This window comes from Mchenga conophoros, linkage group LG8, assembly GCF_057382185.1.
Source record: "Mchenga conophoros isolate Kocher_MC1m ecotype Shallow Benthic linkage group LG8, M_conophoros_male_GT1.1, whole genome shotgun sequence".
In the NCBI taxonomy this organism is placed as follows: Eukaryota; Metazoa; Chordata; class Actinopteri; order Cichliformes; family Cichlidae; genus Mchenga; species Mchenga conophoros.
Window position 1 is genome coordinate 7,578,478 of NC_140533.1, and position 25,748 is coordinate 7,604,225.

Consider the following 25,748-nt stretch of genomic DNA (forward strand, 5'->3'; position numbering starts at 1 on the left):
CGGTCATGGCATGGGTTTTTCCAAAAACAGCTAAAGTGCAGCTACAGTGTATTTAGTAAAAAAGTTACTAATGTTTATAAGTTTTAATTATTTGGTAGGGGGTTGGTGTCCTGATTGCCCTCATGACTTGGAAGAACAATTTTCAAAAGTTGTTACATTCTGATGGCATAGCGTTGGAGTTGCAGTCTGTATCATCATCATCATCATCTGTCACGACTTAGTCCACATTAGTTCACCGTACACAGAACACCAGCTGCTTAAAGAGCACTGAATATCAGATAGTACCCCTCTGTGACTCCCTCTTTTTCCTCACATTTTATAAGAACTAAGTAAATATAATTTGTTTTATTACAATTGTAAAATCCAGCTGATTAAAAAGTGTGGTGAATGCTGCTCTTTAGCTGCATCATTGACTGCAGTCATGTGTTATGCTTGTGAGATGGATTATTATTTCTTACTAAGAGAGAACAACAACACTGACTTTCAGAAGGTCACTCTCTGCTTCTGGCAAAATCACACAACTGTGCACTAGCCTGTTGCTTTATACAGCTGTGGTGCCTACTTTGGTGTGTATGTGGAGAGTGTCCCAGCAGAGGCAGTGTGTAATCATAAATCTCTGAAATGCAGCGTGAAGCAGTTTCACTGCTCCTACGTTTGTTTTCTCGTTTTGTCTTCATTATATTTTTGATCTTTGGTTAATAGTTTTTAGTTTTGTCATATTAGTCTGGTACTTGTTGAATTGATTTCTTGTTTCATATTCTAGTATATTGGAAGTTTTAGTTCTTATGATATTGATTCTAATGGTTATTCTACCATTTAACGTTTTGTGATCTCTTGTGTTCTGTTTAACACCTTGACTATTTTTAGTAGCAGTTTGTCTGCCTGTGCCTCCTTGTGTTTTGTTGTCACATTGGTCCTCTTGACATTGTTAACCATGTCTGTGTCAGTCTGTTTTGGTTATTTATTGTTTTACTTAGAATATCTGATGTATTTTGTGCCCTGATAGTTTTGCTTCCTCTCTTTGTCTTTCTCAGATTCTCCATATTGTTTTCACCTGTTGTTAAGTACTTTCATATGTGCTGCCCACCTGTTTGTCAATAAGCCCTCAAATATATATACCCTATATGGACAAAAATACCAGGCCACTAACAGACTAGACCTACAGGAGCTGCTAGTCTATGGAAACCAAGGTCATGAAGCTCCCATCCCACAGTGTTTCTGTTGAAGGTAATATCAGCAAAGGTCTGAGTCTGGAGAGCATTAGCAACTTTTCCACATTATCTGCCTCAGCACTGTGCGACCCCGATCTGTAGCTTTACTTTGTGGCTGAGTTGATGATAATTATTAAATAATTATTCACTGATCGCTTGAGAGTGTTTACTGGAGATTGTTGCCTGTCGCCAGGTGATATTGGTTACAAAAAGGTGTATGGGGTCGCACCAAAAACCTTCTCGTGATTGGTTTGCTTGCTAGCAGATCGCCGTGATTGCACATAGTTTCTTTGGAAAACACTGGCTTGTCTGCAAATACTTGCGAGCTTTTGATCAGGTAGTTGTGAAACTGTGAAGACTGTGACACAAAAGTAAATGTAACACTTTTTGAAATAAGTTGGCTTCAGTAGTGAAGCACAAGTTTTACTTGGAAAGCAAATGGTTTCCATTTCCATTTTCTGCTCCGTGGTAAGATAGTGAGCGCTCGTAGACCTTTCGGCAACTTCCATGTAGACTACAGGTAACTGGCAATCTGTTAGCAACCACAGCGATCAGGACATTGTCAGTTTGCACTTTCTTTGTGACCCATTTCATCCCAGGACAGCCTGCAACCTCCTGCAGTTTGGACAAAAGACATTTTTTCCAACCAGTTGTTAGCTACCACTGTGTGTCATTTCAATCATAGTTCATGCCATTCAGAATAAGAGGGAGTTGGGGTTTTTTTTGTTTTTAAAATATGAGACATAAACTGAGCATTGAAGCATTGGTGAAGAATATAAAAATGAGGCTTAGAAAGAAAGAACGGAATCTATTGGCAATAACTTGTGAATCATCCACTGTTTGACAAAAAGAAAGATCAATAAATGTGAACAGAGAGTGCAGGTGGTTCAACAAATGGCTCGATCAGACATACAGACTTTCATCTAAAAATTAGGGTGCTGAGCAGCATTCAACAAGTGGGGCACTCAGTACAGAAGACTATCCAGCATAAATCAATACAATGGAACAGCCTAGATCTATGCTTGTATTCCTCAGACTACTCAAATAGTGTTGGAAAGGGTTATTGCAGCTGATTTATCAAGTTACAATGTGAAGATAAAGAAAGGGAGATAAAATACGCAGATGGCTGATGGTTTTATCTTTCTATCTCAGTGATAATGTACAGTGCATCCAGACAGTATTCACAGCACTATCACAGAATCTTATTCCACAATGGATTACATTTATTTTCACCTAAAAATTCTGCACACTCCATACTCCATGAAGTGAAATACTTTTGCTTTAAATTCTTGCAAATTTATAAAAAAAATAAAAACAAAAATATAACACATTAATAAGTATTGACAGAATTGAACAATCGTTTTTTGAAGCACCTTTGGCAGCAATTACAGCCTCTATGAGTATGATGCTTGGTGCACCCGTTTCTAGGTATTTTCTCTCATTTTTCTTTGAACTGCTTTAAGCTCCATTAGATTAGATGGGCAACATTTGTGTGCAGCCATTTTTAGATTTCTCACAAGATATTTAATTGGGTTTCCACTCTGGACTCTGCCTGGATTACTCAAGGGTCTTCAGCAGAGTGGTCCCAAATCCACTCCTTTGTTATCTTGGCTGTGTGCTTAGGGTTTGTGGTTCAGAGTGCTCTGGGCCAGGTTGTCATCAAGGATGTCTCTGTACATTGCTGAATTCCTCTTTCCTGCAGCTGTGACTAGTCTCCCAGTTTGTACTGCCTAAAAACATCCCCACAGCATGATACTTCCACCACCATGCTTCACTGTAGGAACAGGTGACGAGTGGTGTCTGGTTTCCTCCAGACATGCCACTTGGCATTCAGGCCAAAGATGTTTGTTTCATCAGAGCAGAGAAATTTGTTTCTCATGGTCTTGGAGTCCTTTAGGTATCTTCTGGCAAAATCCAGGTGAGCTTCCATGTGCCTTTTACTGAGGAATTGCTTCCATCTGGCCACTTTGCCATTGTCTGATCAGTAGAGTTCTGCAGAAATGGTTGTCCCTTTGAAAGGTGGTCCTCTCTACACAGAGCAATTCTGGAGCTTTGTCAGAGTGACCATCAGGTTCTTGGTCACATCTCTGCCTGTGGCTCCTGATCACTCAGATTGGCTGAGCAGCCAGCTTTGGGAAAAGTTCTGATGATTCCAAACTTCTTCCTTCTACAGATGATAGAGGCCACTTTGACCACTGGGGGACCTTCAGTGCTGTATTAAGTTTTCTATACCCTTACCCACACCTGTGCCTCGATATAATCTTTCAGGGGTCAACAGTCCATTCCTTGGATTTGATGGCTTGGTTTGCACTTTGACATGCTCTGTCAGCTATGGCACCTTATATAGACGAGTCTTTTTTTGCTAAAGCATATAGTTAGGGCTGGACCAGGTGATCCTGAATCCTCCCTTAGTTATGCTGCAATAGACTTAGGCTGCCGGGGGATTCCCATGATGCATTGAGTTTTTCCTTTCCAGTCACCTTTCTCACTCACTATGTATTAATAGACCTCTCTGCATTGAATCATATCTGTTATTAACCTCTGTCTCTCTTCCACAGCATGTCTTTTATCCTGTCTTCCTTCTCTCACCCCAACCGGTCGCAGCAGATGGCCGCCCCTCCCTGAGCCTGGTTCTGCGGGAGGTTTCTTCCTGTTAAAAGGGAGTTTTTCCTTCCCACTGTCGCCAAAGTGCTTGCTCATAGGGGGTCATATGATTGTTGGGTTTTTCTCTGTATCTATGAAGCGCCTTGAGGCGACTTTTGTTGTGATTTGGCGCTATATAAATAAAATTGAATTGAATTGAATTGAGCATTTTCAAATCATGTCCAATCAACTGAATTTGCCACAGACGGACTCACATGCACATCAAGCACTTAATAATAATAATAATAATAATAATAATAATAATAATAATAATAATAATAATAATTGTTTTTTATTTTTGATAAATTTGTAAGGAAACCAATACTAGCTTTTTTCACTTTGGTGATGGGGTATTGGGCATAGAATTTAAGGTGAAAAATGAATTTACCGTAATTGTCGGGCTATAAGCCGCTACTTTTTGCACAAGCTTTGAACCCTGCGGCTTTTAGTCAGGTGCGGCTTTTCTATGGATTTTCCATGATTTTTGTGATATCGTAAGACGATTTGTTTTGTTTGTTCCGCTGTTGTACGGCACTACGTTGCCTGGCGGAAGGATCGGGGTTCAAGAGTGGTATGTTAGTCACATGTCCGTCCGCCAGGCAACGTAGTGCCGTACGAAGTAGCGCGAAAAACAAACTTCAAATTAACGCTACGCATTCAGCGGGAGGCGTGGATGACGAGCGGCGATAAACTTGCGAAAAGCAAGTTATGCCCAACTCCACTGGTGGATTCTGACAGCGTGGAAAAGTGTGAAAACATCCACGATCACCAACGGATTTTGAAGGGCTGGACTGCTGCATGATGGAGAGGAGGACACCGCCACGGCCCTTCTGAGGGTGTTCGACTCTGACACTGACAACGAGGATTTCTTTGGTTTTGAAAGTGACAACGAAGGAGAGAAGCGGAGAGTGGATAACGAAGCCATCCTGAGCCTGTTCGTTTCCGACATTGGAGAAGAGGACTTTGGTGGTTTTAGAGCGCAGGAAGAAGAGAAAGATGGTGAATGACTGACTTTTCTTCTTGTTAAAGCCGTGTCACTGCACCTGAGCCTAAAAGGTAGTCCGAATCTATTTTTCTGGTGTGCTGTAGGTTACTGTTATGTACTACATGTGCAAATATGTACCCATAACTTGTTTTTCAAAATATTAATAAAAGGGGTGTGTCTCCAAACAGCCATCTCTTTCCTGACAATTCCCTTTGTGCATATTCTCTTACATATGATAAGTCAACATTGAAACACCTGCGGCTTTTAGTCAGGTGCGGCTAATGTATGTACAAAACAGGATTTTCCCCTGATTTTAGCTTGTGCGGCTAATATTCAGGTGCGCTTTGTAGTCCGGGAAATACGGTAATCCATTTTGGAAGAAGACTGTAACATAACAAAATGTGGAACAAATGAAGCACTGTGAATACTGTCCAGAAGCACTGTATTATATTTCTAAAGGTATTGTTGATCCACTAAAAGCCATTTCCACATGATATAAAATTCTTGAAGAATTTATGATGTGAAGTGACACCTTTGTCACTTTCATTTGCTTTAATAAATTTTTCATCTACATATGCGTCATATCTGCTTCAAAGAAATGACCTGATAAAGACTTATCAGAGATGATACTCATGCAAGTGCAATATCCCATTAAGAATGCTTCTCTTTCTTATTATGTAGAGAGGAGAATGTGCCAAATAAACATTTCTGTTATCTCCCACCTCCACATGAACTGTCAATCATAGGTAAGATAATTGCACTATTTTAAAGTGCTGTTCAATTAAAATGGTGATATTGTGTTACTGTCTGACTCACTAGATTTTTGCTTAGGCTGTAACCTCTGTGAATCTTTCCTTTAAACCCACATATCGTCATCAACCGGCTAACCTGAGACCGGAGAATGTTTTCTGTTCTCCTCATTTCTTCAAAGGTTATACCAATTACTGCTTGGGTGTATTTTACAGAATTCCAGCCCAACATGGTACTTGATTTTGATGTCCTCCGGTGATCTGTAATAAGGCTATGAAGTATATAAGTGGATGGTCAGTGCTAAGCTTTTTTTAAATGGCTATTTTAGGTCAGATTATAGTATAAATTGGACCCAGAGAAACACGCAGACTCTGACATTCACTTTTTTCTCCTCATCTCGAAATTTTTGCTCAGACATCTAAAGTGTATTTTTAATTCTATGAGTTGCTCAAATATGCTGTGAATTGTTAAAACTCATGTTTACCATTGTTTTTTTAGTTCATTTGTTTGTTTGTTTTCAGAGACCTGATTTGGCTGAGAGGTTATAATGCTAAGATATCAGTTAAGCTGATTTAGCTTAGTTTCCCGAGTCCATCCACAGACTGGAGTTTGGAACTGTAGCCTCTGGTTTATAGATTTAACTGGTAATTGTGTGACAGTAGGTTTCATGTAATTTTACAGAGTGACAAGAAAGTAATGTAACGAGTAAATTTACTTTCTCCAGAGAGTAATTAAGTAAGTAATTAGTAATGTGTAATACATTACCCAGTAGTGACCACACTTGAATGCAGAGATTTTAGCATGTTTGCTAACTGGAGTGTTCATGTGCACACAAGCACGATGCCACAGACGTCCCAGCAGTCTGCCTTCATCAGGATGAAATAGGATGAAATGTTAATATTAATATTCTTGTTAATACTTGAAATCTTGATTTAAAGCCAGATAGCAAAACAATGCTAATTAGCAAATATTATCATGCTACATACTTAAGCTAAGGTAGCAATGTGCTGAAAGTAAACATGATAGCTTCGTCATTCACAGCATGTTAGAACACCTGTTCTTCAAAGGTCACCACCACAATAAACTGCTCTCGTACATCTGTTGTGACATGATGGAGGTACTGTAGAGTACTGGATCCCATTTCAGATTTCTATTTAGAGGAGTCCAACCCAAGGTTTTTTGACAGTCATCACTGGCTTTGTAAGACTCTCGTGTTTGTATGGGACCACCAAATATCACCACATTACAAATCTTTTTTCAGTCATATGCCTGTTAGTTAGCACATTCTTTTTCTGTTGTTTAACAGTGGTCAGCAAAAAAATCAAGTTATGAAATGTTCTCTTTGTATAACTTGACTATGAAGGAGCTTCACAAAGCTGCTAACCTGAATGTAATATAGTTTATTTGTTATAGTAACCCATATTTCAAAAATAAAATCAGCCTTTGTTGACTTGACATCTTGACGTCGATTGCAGCCACATCACTCAGGGACTAGCTAAGTAGCCTATTCCTAGATCAATACTCATTAACCCATATTTTCCCAGGCTGAGGTCTATCCAGGAACAGTGTCTGCCAATGAAAATCAATGAGAGCCAGAGAGATGAGTGTGTGACCTAAATATTCCTACAGACTGAAGGTTTCATGTTCAGTGTGCAAACTGTATAATACACATGCAGTCTGTCAGTTACATCTTATTCATGTTACAATTTTTATAGCAAAGTACTAATACTTTTACTTCTTCCTCAACTGTGAGCTGAGGAGCAAGTTGTTGTTTTTCTTTTACATTTAAATTTATTCTTTTTTTAAAAGAAACGCTAACTTTTAGGACGACGCAGGGTTGTCCAAGCTTGTGCCAAAGAAGGATTAGCACATCTGCAGCCTGCTTCATACACAGAGCACATATGGAATCGCTCACACAGACTGTGCACATTCATATTCATAAACAATACTTCCAATGAGATTTCGCTAACAGCATGTCGAGCGAGACTTACAGATGGACTGAATATAATATGCTGCGATTATTCAAATATAGCATTCATTTATTCAGACATTTAACTCACAGCAAACTGACAACTGCTGTCTCATTGAATCGTATGCTTCAGAGATCACCATTGTTTCATATAAATCATCTAACATTCTGTCTCAGAATAGGAAGCCAGACAGCTAAAAGGTCATGAACTACTAATAAGCAATATCCTGCTTCTTTTTCTAGAGCAGTTTCAATCACAAAAATGGGATGAATATAACACTGCGTCATACCAATAAATGGCGATGATGTTCCGGTGTGGCATAAGGAATTTTGGGGGGGGGGGGGGGGTTGTTTGTAATTATGACAGTTTGTTATATGGGTCAGTGTTAAATAGAAATTTACACAAGGTCTACTGACTCACCCTGTCAGATTGGTCTGTCGCAATCAGTGGGCCTCACAGAAGCCAGTGTCGTGTGTCAAATTTGAAGCTGGGGAAAGATGTGAATCAAATGTAATCCCAGTTATTACTAAACTGACACAGAAATTTAAAGTCACGGGAGAGCTGTTGTTGCTCTCATCTTCTTGCATTAAGCATACAACATAAACCTTACTGGGTTACTACTATTAATGACTAACATACAACACAAGTAATGTGGCTATGCCCCACATCCATATTTTCCCTTATAGGACTTTATGACTTAAATTTGTATTTTCAACTCCTGCTTGTTTCGGGTTTTGAGAAGGACTAAAATTTGATGCCTAGAAAACTGGATCAGAGTAGTGATGGTAAATTCGATTCTTTTTACTGAATCGAGTTTGAATGAGTCACTCACCAAAGTGAATCGTTTTTTTGAGTCATTTGAGTCACTGAGTCATTTGCCCAGAGAGTGCAAAAAATTTACATTTTCACTCAAACTTAATTTGTTTCTCTTTTCATGTAAATCCTACTGCTAAGATGAGTGATTGAAAAAGAAAAACAACTATTTTTATAGAGCAAAAAAATTAAGATTTCTAAAGGGAACATTTATTTTATTTTATTTTATTTTATGTTATTAGTATTTTCCTCAAATGTGTCAAATATATATTGTGAGTGATTCGTTCATGATTTGCACATTACTGGATCACTAAAGTGTCTGTTTGTGCTGCCAACCTATCTAAACAATTTTTCTGCCTTCATCTTCATCTTTTTGTGATATACATGTTTTCTGATGGTGTTGGCCTCTTTCAGCAGTCTTATCACTTCAGACGTGCTTCTCCAGTCCCAGTATTAATTGGGGTTTGCTATTAGACCACACTTTGATATGCAGACTGGAGATGCTAGGAATCTGGCTGACTTAATGATTAGTGAATAACCGACTCTACCTGGGGCAATCGTGGCTCAAGAGTTCGGAGTTCGCCTTGTAATCGGAAGGTTGCCGGTTCGGCCCCGGCTCCGACAGTCTTGGTCGTTGTGTCCTTGGGCAAGACACTTCACCTGTTGCCCTACTGGTGGTGGTCAGAGGGCCCGGTGGCGCCAGTGTCCGGCAACCTCGCCTCTGTCAGTGCGCCCCAGGGTGGCTGTGGCTACAATGTAGCTTGCCATCACTAGTGTGTGAATGTGTGTTTGAATGGGTGGATGACTGGTTGTGTAAAGCGCTTTGGGGTCCTTAGGGACTAATAAAGCGCTATACAAATACAGGCCATTTACCATTTACCTACGCTTATATTTTGGAGAAAGGCAAAACAGCTTTTTTGGGAAAAATTTTAATAATTTTTGCTGCATGTTTGATGTCTGATTACTGTTTCTGATTGCCAAGACTTGAAATCAATTTAATAGCAACAGAAATTACATATTCTGATTGCACAGGGTTAGAATTGGGGTTAAGGTTATATTGACACTGACAGCCAAGACTGCACCCAGCAACTCACTAGTGAAACATGTGTGTCTCCCAACTAGGTTAGTGGTTGCTGGAGGTTGCTGGCAGTTGCTGTCAAACTGATTACTAAAACCTTTGTCAAGTAGACCTAAAGACTGGTTATTGACCCTACCACCCTGAGGGAAAAGTGTGTCTTCTGTGGACTCTGAGGTTGCTTTAAGTGTCACGAGTGTAAAGTTGGTTACAGAGATTTTAATCGTGCTGCATCAAAACCTTCCCTGCCGATAGCTAGCAGTTTTCAGCATTTGTCAGCAGTGTTGGTCAAGTTACTTGAAAAAAGTAATCAGTAACTAATTACTGATTACTTCCCCAAAAAAGTAATCCCGTTACTTTACTGATTACTTATTTTCAAAAGTAATTAATTACTTAGTTACTTAGTTACTTTTTAAAAACACGATTTACAACCTGAAGAGGTGATAAAGTGATAGGTCTTTCAGCCCAATTCTACTTTTTCTGCATAATCCATCATACAAAATGTAATCAAATGGAAAAGTCTCTTTTTTTAACTTGTTTTATCAGTTTTAATCTTTTAACTTTATGCATCAAGCAAAAATTTAATTATATGCAACATTCTCTGACTTGAAGAAATTAGTTTAACACTTAAACCTATTTTCGACACATTCCAGCACATAAAATAAAATATTTTTTGTGTTTACACTCACTCTTTCAAATAGATGCAAGTAAAGTAAAGTCAAAGACTCAGTAGTCCTGTTGCTCTATTTTCACCTGTAAAGCAGGAGTAGGGCAGGCGGAGGTTTACCCTGGTGCAGGTGTGCCGCGGTCAGTTCAAGAATCCGCGAGTTTCTCTGTGAGTTTCCCATTACGTCATGGCGCACTCGGTGCTTGCTTGGAAGTTTAGGGGGGGGGGTTTTTCGCTGTAAAAAGTTTTCTTCCCACGCACAACGGACGCTAATGTTTTTGTCACTTTTTATGGAATCAAACTCAAGATAAGGTCAGTACTTCCATGCTTTAAACGCTGCACGCTCATACTCTCTCTCACAATCGATATATGATTCATTGTTGATCTGCACACAGCTGTTGTCACCAACGGCGCACTCGCTTACGTCACTGACATTCTCGCAAAAAAATCACGGTTTTAGTAACGCAGTAACGCAGCATTCCTACGGGAAAGTAACGGTAATCTATTTACCGTTTTTGCAATAGTAATCCCTTACTTTACTCGTTACTTGAAAAAAGTAACCAGATTACACTAACGCGTTACAAGTAACTCGTTACTGCCCATCTCTGTTTGTCAGAAGTTTGCAAGAAAGATGCCAACTTGTCTTCAAGTACAAACTTCTCACCAAGCGGTGGGGGAATTGTAAAAAGTGCAACACATTCAAGAAACCTTTCACCTTCAAAGTAAAAGTTGTGCATTTTAAAATGTTGGCTACAGAAGTAAGGCACAACTTTTACTCAAAAATCATTTTACATGAACATTCTTCATTTTCTGTTTGGGTTGCACTTTTTCAAGTTTCACTACAGCTCAGATAGCAAGTGGTGAGTGTTTGCAGACAAGTTGGCATCTTCCATGCAAACTATGGGCGACCAAACTAATCTTTTAGCAATCAAAGCAATTACAGGGAGCTTTTTGGTGTGTACCTTCTCACCGATCTCACATTTGGACTGCCAGCAACTACTAAAAAAACATTTGGGAAATAAACATTTTACCTTAGTAGCTGGAGATTGCCAGAGGTCACAAACCGGTCTAGGTTTGTGTGACTGAGACTCTAAACTTCAGAGGCTCAGGGTGTTAGTTCCACCCTGTTCCTTGGTCTCTGCAGCTCAACGTGGCAAAGACCAAGGAACTGATCGTGGACTTCAGGAAGACCAGGAAACACTTGACCCCTGTTTCAATCCAGGGGGTCAGTGTTGACATTGTGGAGGACTATAAATACCTTGGAGTACACATTGACAACAAACTGGACTGGGCTAAAAACACCACAGCACTTTACAGGAAGGGCCAGAGTCGTCTCTATTTTTTGAGGCGACTGAGGTCCTTCAACATCTGCCAGAAAATGCTCAGGATTTTCTATGAGTCTGTTGTGGCCAGTGCGATCCTCTATGCTGTTGCATGCTGGGGGAGCAGGCTGAGGGTTGCAGATGCCAACAGACTTAATAAACTAATCCGTAAGGCCAGCAATGTTGTGGGGATGGAGCTGGACTCCCTCAAGGTGGTGTCGGAGAGGCGGATGCTGTCCAAGATAAAGACAATGTTGGATAACACCTCCCACCCACTCCATGACATGCTGGTCAGTCACAGGAGCACGTTCAGTGAGAGACTGAGATTACCGAAAAGCACCACTGAACGACACAGGAAATCATTCCTGCCTGTGGCCATCTCCCTGTACAACGCATCCACTTAACACACTGTTTGCTGCTATAACTACACATGTTTCTTGTTCAGCTATTTATTTATGAGTGACTTATGTATGTATGTATGCATATATATGTATATATTGTACTATTCTTAGTTAGTGTATTGTCTGTCTTGTCTTAATGTTGGTTTATAATGGAGCACTGTAACAAAAAATAATTTCCCCCAGGGATCAATAAAGTATTCTGATTCTGATTAACTTGTAATCCAAGTTACACCCCCCCCCCCCCCCCCCCCAAGTACCACAGACACAAACCTATTCAGATATCTTGTCAACGTCATGTCTCCTCATTGTGGCACCTCACCTCATCCTCCTCACCACGTCAAACACGGTTCCCAGATGTGATAGATTAAGTGTGTCTCAAACTGGTATATGTAAAACAGTAATGTCCCCCCTTAGATAACTTGTATAAGTGTTATTACCTGCAAAATGTAAAAAGCTTACAATACTGACATTAAAAAGGCGACAGGTTACTGAGTACTGAATGGCTGTATGATTTAAAATGAGTTAAAGTTCAAATGTGGCATATTGAAGCTGAAGGACAAATTTCCTCTTCTTTCATTTTGAGTTTTTTAGATAGAGCTACAGAGCCAGTGCAGTGTCCTTTGTCATGGTCTTGCATTTGAATAAGTCTGGAAAAGCACTGAATTTATTACTGCCCATTTATCTAGGTCAGGGTGGATAGTTTCATAAGCCTGTTCAGCAAGTCAAGTTCAGCTCCCCCCGTGTCCTGCTCTGATTGATTCTGATTAACCTTTTTTCTTTATCCTAATGGCAAACAAGTCTTTGAATGGTAAGCTTCAATAGACGGTGTGGCAAAAATGTAAATCAATTGTGTGAAGTGTCAAATTCAAAGAACAAAAATGCTCTGCAACACACACTAACAGTGAATATAATGGCAGCGCTCTAGCTTGTCACTAGCTTTTTCTTATTCAGATTGCTGTGCCTCATGAGAGGTGTTTTACATCAGCACTCAGGTTTTTGCTTAAATATGCCCGCTGCTTTTCCTCCTCTTATGCAAGACTGCATGTGCTACTGTGCAAAAGCACACTTTAACATACAATGAATGTGTGTCACTGTGCCACTTCCTGATCAGATATATGTAGGTCAGTGTGTCGAGTGAGTGTAAGATTGCTGTTTCTGATGCCCACCCACAGATGGCTTGTGAGTAAGGTGTAGCTCCTGAGACACATACAGGTGCTTTCTGAGTTATTAGCGTAAAAAAGACTAATAGAAAGTAGAGTGCTACAATAAAAAGTAAAATACATGTCACTCATTAATTTAAGTTGTCTATATTTTAATTCCTCCACTCTTGTTTTCCACCTGTATAAATAGGATACGATGGTTGGCGTTTTTCCAGCTCCACAGTGTAATGTGGAGTCAATGCAAGACACCCTACAAGACCACCCATCTCCCATGCTACAGTTAGCAAACTGCTTGCCAAGTTTCGTGAAACTGGTTCAGTGTTGGATTTGCCAAAATGTGGACACAATAAAACTGTCACTAATGAAGAAACATCAGTGGCTGTCCTAGCTTCATTCAGCAAGAGCCCACAGCGTAGCACTCGCCGCATGTCACTGGAGAGTGGACTTAGTCGAACATCCCTTTGGCAGATATTAGCTACTCACAAATGGCACCCTTACAAACTCCAGCTACTGCAGCATCTCAACGAGGATGACCCAGATCGGCGCACAGAATTTGCAGAATGGGCAAAACAAAAATTGGAACAGGACCCTCAGTTCATGCAGAAGATTTTGTTCAGTGATGAGGCAAACTTTTATGTGAATGGTGAAGTTAACAAACAAAACCACTGCTATTGGTCTGACACTAACCCACATTGGATGGATCCCTCCAAGACTGTTGGCACAACAAAAGTGATGGTTTGGTGTGGTATATGGGGTACAACGATAGTGGGTCCATTCTTCATCAACGGAAACCTCAAGGCCACTGGATATTTGAAATTGCTACATGATGATGTGTTTCCCTCTTTATGCACTGAAGCTGGCACGTTCCCTGAGTTTTTCCAGCAAGATGGTGCACCACCACATTATGGGTGCCAGGACCGAGCATTCCAAGATGAACAGTTTCCTGGAAAGTGGATTGGTCGTCGTGGGCCAGTTGAATGGCCCCCAAAGTCTCCCGATCTGACCCCCTTAGACTTTTATCTTTGGGGTCATCTGAAGGCAATTGTCTATGGTGTGAAGATATGAGATGTGCAGCACCTGAAACTACGGATACTGGATGCCTGTGCTGGCATTTCTCCTGCGGTGTTGCTATCAGTGTGTGAAGAGTGGGAGAAGAGGGTTGCATTGAAAATCCAACACAATGGGCAGCACATTGAAGACATTTTATAAGTGGTCAGAAACTTGTAAATAACTCATGAAAGAATAAAGTTATGTTGAAACCAAGCACACCATTGTTTTTCTTGTGACATTACCAATAAGTTTGATGTGTCACATGGCCCTCTTCCTATTGAAAAAACAAAAGTTGTATCCAAGATGGCCGACTTCTAAATGGCCACCATGGTCACCACCCATCTTGAGGAGTTTGCCCCCTCACATATACTAATGTGCCACAAACAGGACTTTAATATCACCAACCATTCCCATTTTATTACGTTGTATCCATATAAATGGCCCACCCTGTACATCTTTTTTGTGGGAAATGTTTATTTGGTGAAATCAGTCATATATGCCTAGAGAGCAGTCTGCTAACCTAGTATTTACCTGGTGACCAGTATTCCCCAACTAGTTTGCAAGTGGTTGCTGGAGTTTGTTGAACGTTAGTGTTTATGTGACACCAAAAACCTCTTTGTAATTGCTTGGGTAGCTAGCATATTGCTGCTGTCACTGTAATTTGCACAGATTAATCCATGGGCCTTTAGTAACTGAGTTCACAGTGACTGCCAGCAACCTACCACTTACCATCCAGTTGTGGAATACATGTTTCTCTGGCGATCAGTGGTTTCCAGATAGTCCCCAACCAGTGCCTCGACCTGTGTGGCTCTTTCTTTCTTTCTTTTTTTAAAGCATAAGGATAGCATAGTGGTTAGAACTGTTGCCTCACAGCAAGAAGGTCCTGAGTTTCCACTTCCACCATCAGGCCAGGGCCATGCATGGGGTTTGCATGTTCTCCCCGTGTTTGCATGGGTTCTCTCCGGGTACTCCTGCTTCCTCCCACAGTCCAAAGACATGCAGGTAGTGAGGATAGGTTAATTGGTAACTCAAAATGGTCCATGGTCCATGGTCTGTAGACGACGCCATCAACATGGCCCTACACTTCATCCTGCAGCATCTGGACTCCCCAGGAACCTACGCCAGGATCCTGTTTGTGGACTTCAGCTCTGCCTTCAACACCATCCTTCCAGACCATCTCCGAGACAAGCTTTCCCAGATGAATGTGCCTGACCCCATCTGCCGGTGGATCACTGACTTCCTGACGGACAGGAAGCAGCATGTGAGGCTGGGAAAGAATGTCTCGGACTCCCGGACCATCAGCACCGGCTCCCCTCAGGGCTGTGTTCTTTCTCCTCTGCTCTTCTCCCTGTACACCAACTGCTGCACCTCCACCCACCAGTCTGTCAAGCTAATCAAGTTTGCAGATGACACCACCGTTATTGGACTCATCTCGGACGGGGATGAGTCTGCCTACAGGAGGGAGGTTGAACGTCTGGTGTCCTGGTGCAGCCACAACAACCTGGTGCTGAATGCCCAGAAGACAGTGGAGATTATTGTGGACTTCAGGAAGCACACAGCCCCACTCCCCCCCATCATCCTGACTGACACCCCCATCACCTCTGTGGACTCATTCCGCCTCCTGGGTACCACCATCACCCAGGACCTGAAGTGGGAGCCCACCATCACCTCCGTCATTAAGAAAGCCCAGCAGAGGATGTACTTCCTGAGGCAGCTGAAGAAATTCAACCTGCCAACACAGACGATGATGCAGTTCTACACTGCAATCATCGAGTCCATCCTCACCTCCTCCATCACCGTGTGGTACGCTGGAGCCACTATCAGGGACAAACAGAGACTGCAGCGTGTTGTGCGCTCTGCTGAGAAGGTGATTGGCTGCAGACTCCCATCTTTGCAGGACCTGTACACCTCCAGGACATTGCGGCGTGCAGCTCGGATCTCAGCTGACCCTTCTCACCCTGGACACAGTCTGTTTGACCTGCTCCCCTCAGGCAGGAGGCTCCGGTCCATTCGCACCAGAACCTCTCGCCATAAGAACAGTTTCTTCCCCTCTGCTGCTGGACACATGAACAATAACCATATGACTGTTCCCGCTACTAACACATGACCCTACGCTGTGTTCACTGCATCATTCCATGATTGGCACTGATCACCACCTGCACTCATGTATATATCTTTCAACGTAGCACTCTTAATTCTTATTCTCATGTATATATCTCATGTATAGCTCATGCACATATCTTTCTACGTAGCACTTTTAACTCTTATCCCTACTTTTATTTTTTTCATGTCTATTTAAGTGCTATTTATGACACTATGTTTGCACTGAAGCACCGCAGCAATTTCCTAATGTTGTAAACCTGCTCAACATTTGGCAATAAACCCCTTTCTGATTCTGATTTTGGTTGTCTGTCTCTGTATGTTGGTCCTATGATAGACTGGCAACCTGTCCAGGTTGTACCTACTAAGACAACTTGGATAGGCTTCAGACCCCCATCACGACCCTGACAAGGATAAGTGGAAGAGAATGAATGGTTTTTTTTTTTTTGGGGGGGGGGGGGGTTAGGTAACGAATGACATTACATTACATGTAATGGATACTTTGCTGAGAAATGGTCTAGTGTATATAGCATATGTAACTAGACCCTTCTAACTAAGTCATTTTCCCCCTCTGTCTGCAGTGGTGCCAGTCCTGTCGGTCTAGTTCTTACTGCCATAGTGGCCTTGGCATACAAGGTGGCAATAAGCTTTGAAGGGTAAGTCTTTCTAAATCTCTCATTTGTCATTAAATCACATTTGTTGTTAAAATCCTTTATATATGGGTTTAGTGAGGGCAACATGTGACAACTGAAAATAACCTTGAATAATAACTGTAGGTTACAGCCCCCAGAAATGCTCGCTACAAATGCGGTCTTATAAAATCAAAAAAACCAACAAGAGTCAAAGAGATCCAAGAGCCCTAACATTTAGCAACATCTAAAAAACCTGTAACAGTAATTTACTGACCATACAAAAGAAATAAGAAAATAAAGATGTGCAAATACACTGACTTGATTCATCAGTTATAAAACAAAAACAAAAACTGCAGCTGTAGTGGCTAGAAGGTGGAGGAGGGAAGAAAACAACTTCCTGCTCCCTTTTTTTATTGGTTTCCAGCTCATTAAACCAAACTAGAGACACCTGGAGGAAAAAAGCAGAGACTTATGAGTCATGGGCCCTAGACTTTAATATGCAGATAACCAGAAGGAGGAGAGGACATGGATCAAAAAACCTTTCTGGTCAAAAAATGAAGGCTGAATGATAATGTGAAAAATATGCAAATAAACTTAAGTATTGTTTCAGCACAGACTTATTCAGCAGTCAACCTGCATCTGCTGAGTCACACAGATTATAACACAGGATCCTGAAGGTCTGGTGTTATTACTCATGACACGTGTCACATCAGCAGCTTTTAGAAAAGACTGAAAATTACATTTGTTGATTAAAAACAAGAATCAGCAACATATGGGATCAGTGTTGGTCAAGTTACTTGAAAAAAGTAATCAGTAAATAATTACTGATTACTTCCCCAAAAAAGTAATCCTGTTACTTTACTGATTACTTATTTTCAAAAGTAATTAATTACTTAGTTACTTTTTAAAAACACAATTTACAACCTGAAGAGGTGATAAAGCGATAGATCTTTCAGCCCAATTCTACTTTTTCTACATAATCCATCATACAAAATGTAATCAAATGGAAAAGTCTCTTTTTTTAACTTGTTTTATCAGTTTTAATCTTTTAACTTTATGCATCAAGCAAAAATTTAATTATATGCAACATTCTCTGACTTGAATAAATTAGTTTAACATTTAAACCTATTTTCTGCACATTCCAGCACATAAAATAAAATATTTTTTGTGTTTACACTCACTCTTTCAAATAGATGCAAGTAAAACACAGCAGAAAATAAATAAAGGCAAAGACTCAGCGGTCCTGTTGCTCTATTTTCACCTGTAAAGCAGGAGTAGGGCAGGCGGAGGTTTACCCTGGTGCAGGTGTGCCGCGGTCAGTTCAAGAATCCGCGAGTTTCTCTGTGAGGTTCCCATTACGTCGTTGCGCACTCGGTACTTGCTTGGAAGTTTAGGGGGGGGTTTTTCGCTGTAAAAAGAAGTTTTCTTCCCACGCACGATGGACGCTAATGTTTTTGTCACTTTTTATGGAATCAAACTCAAAGTAAGGTCAGTACTTCCACGCTTTAAACGCTGCACGCTCATACTCTCTCCCACAATCGATATGTGATCCATTGTTGATCTGCACACAGCTGTTGTCACTAACGGCGCACTCGCTTACGTCACTGTCATGAGACATTCTCTCAAAAAAATCACGGTTTTAGTAACGCAGTAACGCAGCGTTCCTACGGGAAAGTAACGGTAATCTAATTACTGTTTTTGCAATAGTAATCCCTTACTTTACTCGTTACTTGAAAAAAGTAACGAGTACGTTACTGTAATCTAACGCGTTACAAGTAACGCGTTACTGCCCATCTCTGTATGGGCAGTATCAGCAACATAACTGGAAAGCCTCCACTTACAAAAAATGCAATCATGTTCTGAGGATGTAGATGGTAACAGTGTTACTTTTTCTGGCATCAGAAATTCTGGAATATCAGAATATTCCATGTAGCTGTTCAATCCATACAGTTAAATCCACACAGAAGTATTAATTACAGAGTTCCTGTTTATTTATCAGTATACTATAGAAATGTCTGTTTTTTTACAATGTATCAATAGTTTTATAAATAAATAATTTTAATGTATTATTGAAATATTAATATATCCCTGGGATTAAATATGCAGTTAAACTTATTTACATTAAACAGAAAGGAGATTTTTCACTGGCCGGCCCACTTAATGTATGTATGTGGCCCATGATGTGAAAAGAGTTTGACATCCCTGCTCTATCTCACCAGTCCAACAAAACTTGGCTTGGTTTATAACTTTTTTCCTTCACTGCTTCTCATGGACAATTTCTTCTGCAGCACGACTCACCCAGCGATTGCAAGAAATGATTCTGCTATCCTTGTCTAGCTGAGCGTTTCTGAGTAGCCTCAATAGACCAAATAAATCTCCACCCGAGTAAAATGAAAGTCTAAAAAGAGATTTTTAACCCTGGCTGAGTCGGAGGCATGCTTTTCTGAAAGTGTCAGGCATTAAACACAAGCTGTGCATGAGCGCACAGATTTACATCCGGCAACACTGATCCATCTTTGTCTCACTTAGCTTGAACCTGTGAATTGAAGGATAGGCAGGTGCCAGATTTTACCACACACTGCCACTGGGATTCATGTGCTATATTTGTGTTTCGCTGCTGGAAGAGATTCAGGATGATCTCATTTGTTTAAACTATACGTGGAGAGTAGGGTGTCTGCTTGGATTCTACCTCACACGGTGACTGGAATTGGTAAAAGTGGCGGTGGGATTGATGCGGGAGCCATGCAGGGAATAGAAACTGGTGTCAAGTGAGTTCAGAGAGCATCTTGGATTTGTTTTAGCTCGTAATCGCCATCTTCATGATACAAATAGTGCAGCGATGAAAGCTCACACCAGGATGAAACGGCACTGTTTCATCTATTCTTACGCACAGTTTATTAGATTACTATGACTTTCCTGAAAAGCGAGAAACTGATGACTGGCCATGGTGGTAGATCCACAGGCTGGGTGCTCTGAGAGTCAGCAGGATAACAAAAAATTACTTAACAGTGTGAAGTGTAAGCATTTAAATGTTTAATAAAGATGCTGTGACATCCAGTACTGCAGGAGCTCTGTAGAGTACTCCTAAAAAGCTGCGCTGTGCATTTAGTTTTTTCACTTTTATCATACTTCAGTTCCTTATTTCCTCGCTTTAATGATATACTCAGTAGTCACCATGTTAGAGACACAGTTTAACTAACCATTAACTAATATCTCAGCCAGTCACATGACAGCATGGTTCCAAATGCGTCCCGAGGTTCATAACGGGGATGAAATGTGATTTCAATGGTGCTGACTCTGCCATGGTTGTTGGTGCTAGTAGATTAGCACGAACCACTGATCTGCTGGGGTTTTCCCACACAACCATCAGTAGGGTTTACAGAGAATGGTCTAGAAGAGCACAGAAAATATCCAGTGAGCAGCAGTTCTCTGACCTGTTGATGCCAGAGGTCAGAGGAGAATGGCCAGACTGCTTTGCGTATGCTCAAATAACCACCTGTTACTACCAAGAGATACAGAAGAACATCTCTGAATGGACAGCGTGTTGAACCATGAAGGAGATGGGCTATAGGAGCATGTTGGATGACACTCCGGTTAGCTCAGAGCAGGAAAGTAAGTCTGCATTGCATGACTTCACCAAAGGGCCAGGGTTTAGGGTAAACTATATGTAAGCATGGATCCATCCTGCCTTGCATAAACAGTTGGTGCATTGGGAGATTTGCATCATTGGTGTGCAGTCCTTGTAGGAGCTATACAATGAAGAATGAAGGTAAAACAGGTCTAACCCAGTACTAGCAAGGTGTGCCTAATTAATGGGATGGATATGATTCCTTTTGGCAGTAAACTTGATTGCAACGATACATTGAGACCAAGAGGCAGTGTCCCAATATGTTACATCATGTTGTAAAATTTTCACGATACATAAATTCTTTAAGCGTGTCCACTGATTCTGATTCTTGTGTTAGCCATTAGTACCACAGAAAAGCTTCAAACTCTGTTTTGCTCTTGGACTCCAAAGTTTTGATCTGCATCCATCTGCAGCAGAGTGGTGGAGCACGTGGAGAGACGAGGGCATCTTGCTATCGTTCACTCATATACTCAAGCTCCCTCACGGTTCAACACACAGGCGCGCTCCTGGCACAGAGTGGTACAGCCTTCCAAGCTCATTTATTATCCCATTACATGTTTGTTTTTCTGTATTTGCAGACCATTCACCGAACAGATCTATCGAGAGAGGAGTCTGCGCCACAAGCATGAATAATTTCCCCCGGACACGTCCTATTTCGGGTTCAGATGAGGATTCCCTCCGGTGTGAACAGACTGAGAGCCTTGGTCATTATTTGACCTCCTCCATGGATACGAAGGAAACATCCCCACTACTGATCCGTGTGTTTTTCTGTTAGTTCAAAGTGATTTTGTGAAAGGGGAATCTACATGCAGGCTTTTTTCTGATCCTGTCACATGTCAGTCCTTTTGAGATCGAGAATCCAAATATCGATAGTATCGATTCAAACGCTGGTTTAGTATCGGATTAATAATTTGCTTCTATCCCCACAGTTCAGTGTGTAACCCACTTAATTGTGTTAAATAATTATTTTTTTTGTAAATTAAAAATATACCTCAAACATGCACTGTGAAACATGTCTGAACCTTTTTGTGTTGACTGTCATGTCTGTTTAATTTAGGACCTACAGCGCATTTAAACAACAGAAGTGGTTCAGAGACGACACGTTTACCTTCCAGCTCTCCAAAAAAACTCAGTCTGAAAATACATGAAAATCTGAAAGGTGTCTTTTGTTGTGTTACTGTGGAAAGTAAAAATCACAGTGACTTTAGTGGTCATTAAAATGTGTTCAGAATTTGCAAAATGATGATTATTCATCTCCTAAGTCATGACGCACTGCTCCACCCTACATAAGCTGCCTTTATAAGTTAAAGGTATCGGTATAAGCAATACTGGCTCTGTATTTACTTGGAATCAGATCAATACTAAACCTTGCAGTATTGCACAGCACTGCCAGAGGGCAAATCTGCTTGACCTATCAACATGTTTAACACTCAGCTGTATCATATTTATCTGTATGTGTATTAAAGATCAGCAGCAGAAAACAGGCCATAATATTCTTCAAGGCAGGTGGAGCGCAGAAATCTTTTCACAGATAAGATGTTACAGATGCATAGTGCCGGACAAACATGCAAACTTGCAACATGCATAACTGCCGGACAAACAATTCAATGTTTTTTTATAATCTACATCTATCAAAACAGCAAACAGAGGGGGCAGCCCTGCAGGGATATCAGAGGGCTTTGCTCAGTTGAGATGTGCTAGTGAATTATGCAGGTGAGTCAGAATGTATAATTCAAATGCATTTGAAGTGACTGGAGAAATTCATGAATAACCTTTTTAATTATATCTGTGTTTAAGATCTCCAACTGTATATTATTATTAAAAGTCCCAGTGACCCCTGTTGTTTTATAACTCTCCAAGTGTATCGTCCTTCAGAGGTGTGTCTGTGCGCTTTCCTGGCTGAATGACTGAATTTTACCTGTAGGAAGTTTACTGTTCTAGATATTACATGATGTAAATTGCTTATTTTTAAAGTGTTAGCCAAGACTGAAACCACAGTGTAACAAGGTCCCAGTTTAATCCGAGTTCACTCAAAAGCCAACATGATAACTACCTTGTTTTTAAAAAAAATATTTCTGAAACCGCTACTGAGACGAACATTTTCAATGTCTGTTAAAGTAAAACAGAAATTTTAAGGCCACTGATCCGTACTTTATAGTATAAATATACATGTATATGCATTTGCATGGAAGTTTCTGCACTTACTGAGTTTTGGACTCTGTGCTATTCCAAAACATGGGTGACCTAAAGCTCTAGACCAGGGGTCCCCAACTCCAGGCCTCAAGGGCTGGTGTCCTGCAGCTTTTAGATGTGTCCGTGATCCAACACAGCTGATTTAAATTGGCTACATTACCTCTTCAACATGTCTTGCAGTTCTCAAGAGGCCTGGTAATGAACTAATCATTTGATTCAGGTGTGTAGACCCAGGGTGAGATGCAAAACCTGCAGAACACCGGCCCTCAAGGCCTGGAGTTGGGGACCCCTGCTCTAGACAGACAGCAAGCCTGATTACTTTTAAGAGTAGGCTTCAAACTTTACTTCCTGACAAAGCATATAGTTAGGGTTTGATCAGGTTACCCTGAAACACTCATTTTGACCACAGACAAAAAAAAAAGTGAATTTTTAAAAAGTTGAAAAATCACTAATGAGCACGTGTGGAAAGAAAAGCCAAACAGACTGGTGATAATGTAGGTGCAATACACTCAATTTCACTTCTATTCACTTAAGCTGAAATCTGTGCTACAAATAAATTTGGAAACCTATTAAAGTGTTGAACAAATTAGCATCTTTCCTTTTCTTTATTTCTTACATCAGGACGGTGACATCATTTTGCAGTCAGTACTGTGGAGTGCAGCTTTGTTGAACACTGGCCTAATGTGACTGTACTAAAGGAAGAGAGAAATATCGTGGGCATTATCAAAGAAAATACTAATAAAAAAAAAAATCTCATAGCCGCTATGCAACACAGTTTTTCTTTTTTAAGGCTAAGAGATGTCACTGCCAAACAATCGGCACCTTGAGGGTGCGCTCAGCAGCAGCCCCAATGACAGAGAAAAAGAAAAATATTTTCATCATTTACTTTCTGCCACATTAAAAATGTGTTTTCATCCAAATCCTACGACTATTTAAATGGACAGTTTCATTCTTTTATAATCCATTATTTTAACTTGTGACAAGTATTGTGAGCATTTATCCTCTTACTATCCACCAGGTCACCATTATGGTGCTGGGTTTTGGCTAAGCTACGTAGTACAAATAATCAAATGATCATAAACTAGATGTCACAATTTTATTTAATGAATTAAGACGCATCACAGTTTTTCTTGTATGTAGATATGGTCAAGATGACCTGCTTAAGTTCAAACTGAGCATCAGAATGAAGAAGAAAGGTGATCTAAGTGAATGTGCAGAAACTGCTGATCTGCTGGGACTTTCCCACACAGCCGTCTCTACAATATACAGATGAGGGTTTGAAAAAGAGAAAACATCCAGTGAACGTCAGTTCTCTGGGTGAAAAATCGTTAAATGCCAGAAATGAGTAGAGTATGACCAGACTGTTTTAAGCTGAGAATATGACAGGAGTAAGTCAAGTGACTAATTACAAGTTACAATCAAGGGCTGCAGAAGAGCATCTCTGAATCAGAGAAGCTAAAGCAGCTGAAGACCACACTGGGTTTCACTCCTGTCAGCTAAGACGAAGAAACGAAGGCTACAGTTTAAAAAACTATTGTTTGGTTTGATGACTCTCAGTATCTGCTGCAACATTTAGATGGCACAGTCAGCATGAAAGCATGGATCCACCCTGAGTGATGGTGTGGGGGATATTTTCTCAGCCCATTTTGGACCCAACTGAGGATCATTTAAATCCCACAGCATACCTGAGTATTTCTGCTGACCATATTCATCCCTTTATGACCACAGCGTTGTCATCTACTGATGGATGCTTCCATCAGGATAACACCAGATCACCTGTGTACTTAGATAGATCCCACAGTCATCACGTCAGTCCAACAGATCACTTTTAAGATGTGATGGAAGGAGAGATTTGCAGCATGTGTGATGCTGTCATGTCAATATGGACCAAAATTTCAAAAGGAATCTGTGCCACAAAGAGTTAAGAAAGGCACAAAAGGGGTTCAACCCAGTAGTAGCAAGGTGTACCTAACAAGGCGGCTGAGGAGTCTAAATCTTTCTTTGCATTTCATGAACTAAGCAAGAAGAGTAGCAGTTTTAAGGTGTCGATATAGAAGCTGTTTACATGTTTTTCATCTGGATGTGAAAATTAGATTTATGTATTTTTCTTGCAGAAAGGAGTTTGCTACATCAAAATAAGAGAATAATAATGAAGGACCACCAGGATCTAGTGAGTATGAATGCAATATGAACAACAAACTCTGTAGTATTCATTAAGATTGAGATTAAATGGAGAACACATGCATGCACTTTAACACTCAACATAAAATCATGGGACTTTAGCTCGTTTTGGTTGTGATTCTAATATTCAAGTGCATCACAACAATAAAAGTTTCTTTCAGTGCTTCAAAACTCTGAATAACTATACACAAATGTGCTTACAGTCTGCATCCTGGTAATAATAATAATAATGGATACTTTATTGATCCCCATGGGGAAATTACTTGTTTTTTTTCTCTGCATTTGACCCATTCACTCAGTGAAGCAGTGGGCAGCCCACTAAGCAGGCGCCCGGGGAGCAGTGTGTAGGGACGGTACCTTGCTCAGGGGTACCTCAGGGTAGCAGTTAAGTGGATTCGAACCGCCGACCTTCCGATCATGGGGCGACCACTTTACCTACTGAGCTATCCCTGCCCCAAGTAGGTCAGAATGATGGTAAAACTCAAATGTAATTACATTTTATTATCCTTGCTTTACATTTAGGCAGCCATTATCACATCAATTTGTTTTGTTCTTCAGAAAACATCTGGACTGCTTGGTGGTCTGTCCTTGTACCTGCCTGAAAGAAAAAGCCCTCTTTTTTTCCCAAACAACTTGAGACTTATGTCTATTGTTTGGTGTTTTTCTTATGCAATGTCTTCAGGGTAAAAAAAAAAACATTCTCCAACTGTTCTGCTGTTGCCCTCCTCAAGGTCAAATGTCTTCCATTCCATTTTCTATTTTCCAAATACACTATTGTGCCGAAATCTTTTTAATCATGATTTCAATGACTTAAGTCAACTGGAACATTTGAATTCATCATTCCAGTCACTTACATGGCCTCAGGTGTGTAAAATCAAGCACCTTGCCATGCACAGTGCTTCTGTGACCATTTGTGAAAGAGTCAGTCGCTCTCAGGAGTGAATTCCAGCATAGTACCATGACAACA

The 25,748-nt window shown here is 40.6% G+C and overlaps 1 protein-coding gene across 1 annotated transcript in view; it reads left to right on the forward strand.

Annotated features, from left to right (window-relative positions):
- pemt (phosphatidylethanolamine N-methyltransferase) overlaps window positions 1-21,410 on the forward strand; it is a 73,803-nt gene extending 52,393 nt beyond the window's left edge. Inside the window, exons 6-7 of the mRNA XM_085283792.1 lie at window positions 16,729-16,803; window positions 20,986-21,410. Of these exons, the coding sequence (XP_085139918.1) occupies window positions 16,729-16,803; window positions 20,986-21,040 (130 nt within the window). The 3' untranslated portion in view covers window positions 21,041-21,410. The remainder of the gene's footprint in view (window positions 1-16,728; window positions 16,804-20,985) is intronic.
- The last annotated feature ends 4,338 nt before the right edge of the window (window positions 21,411-25,748 follow it).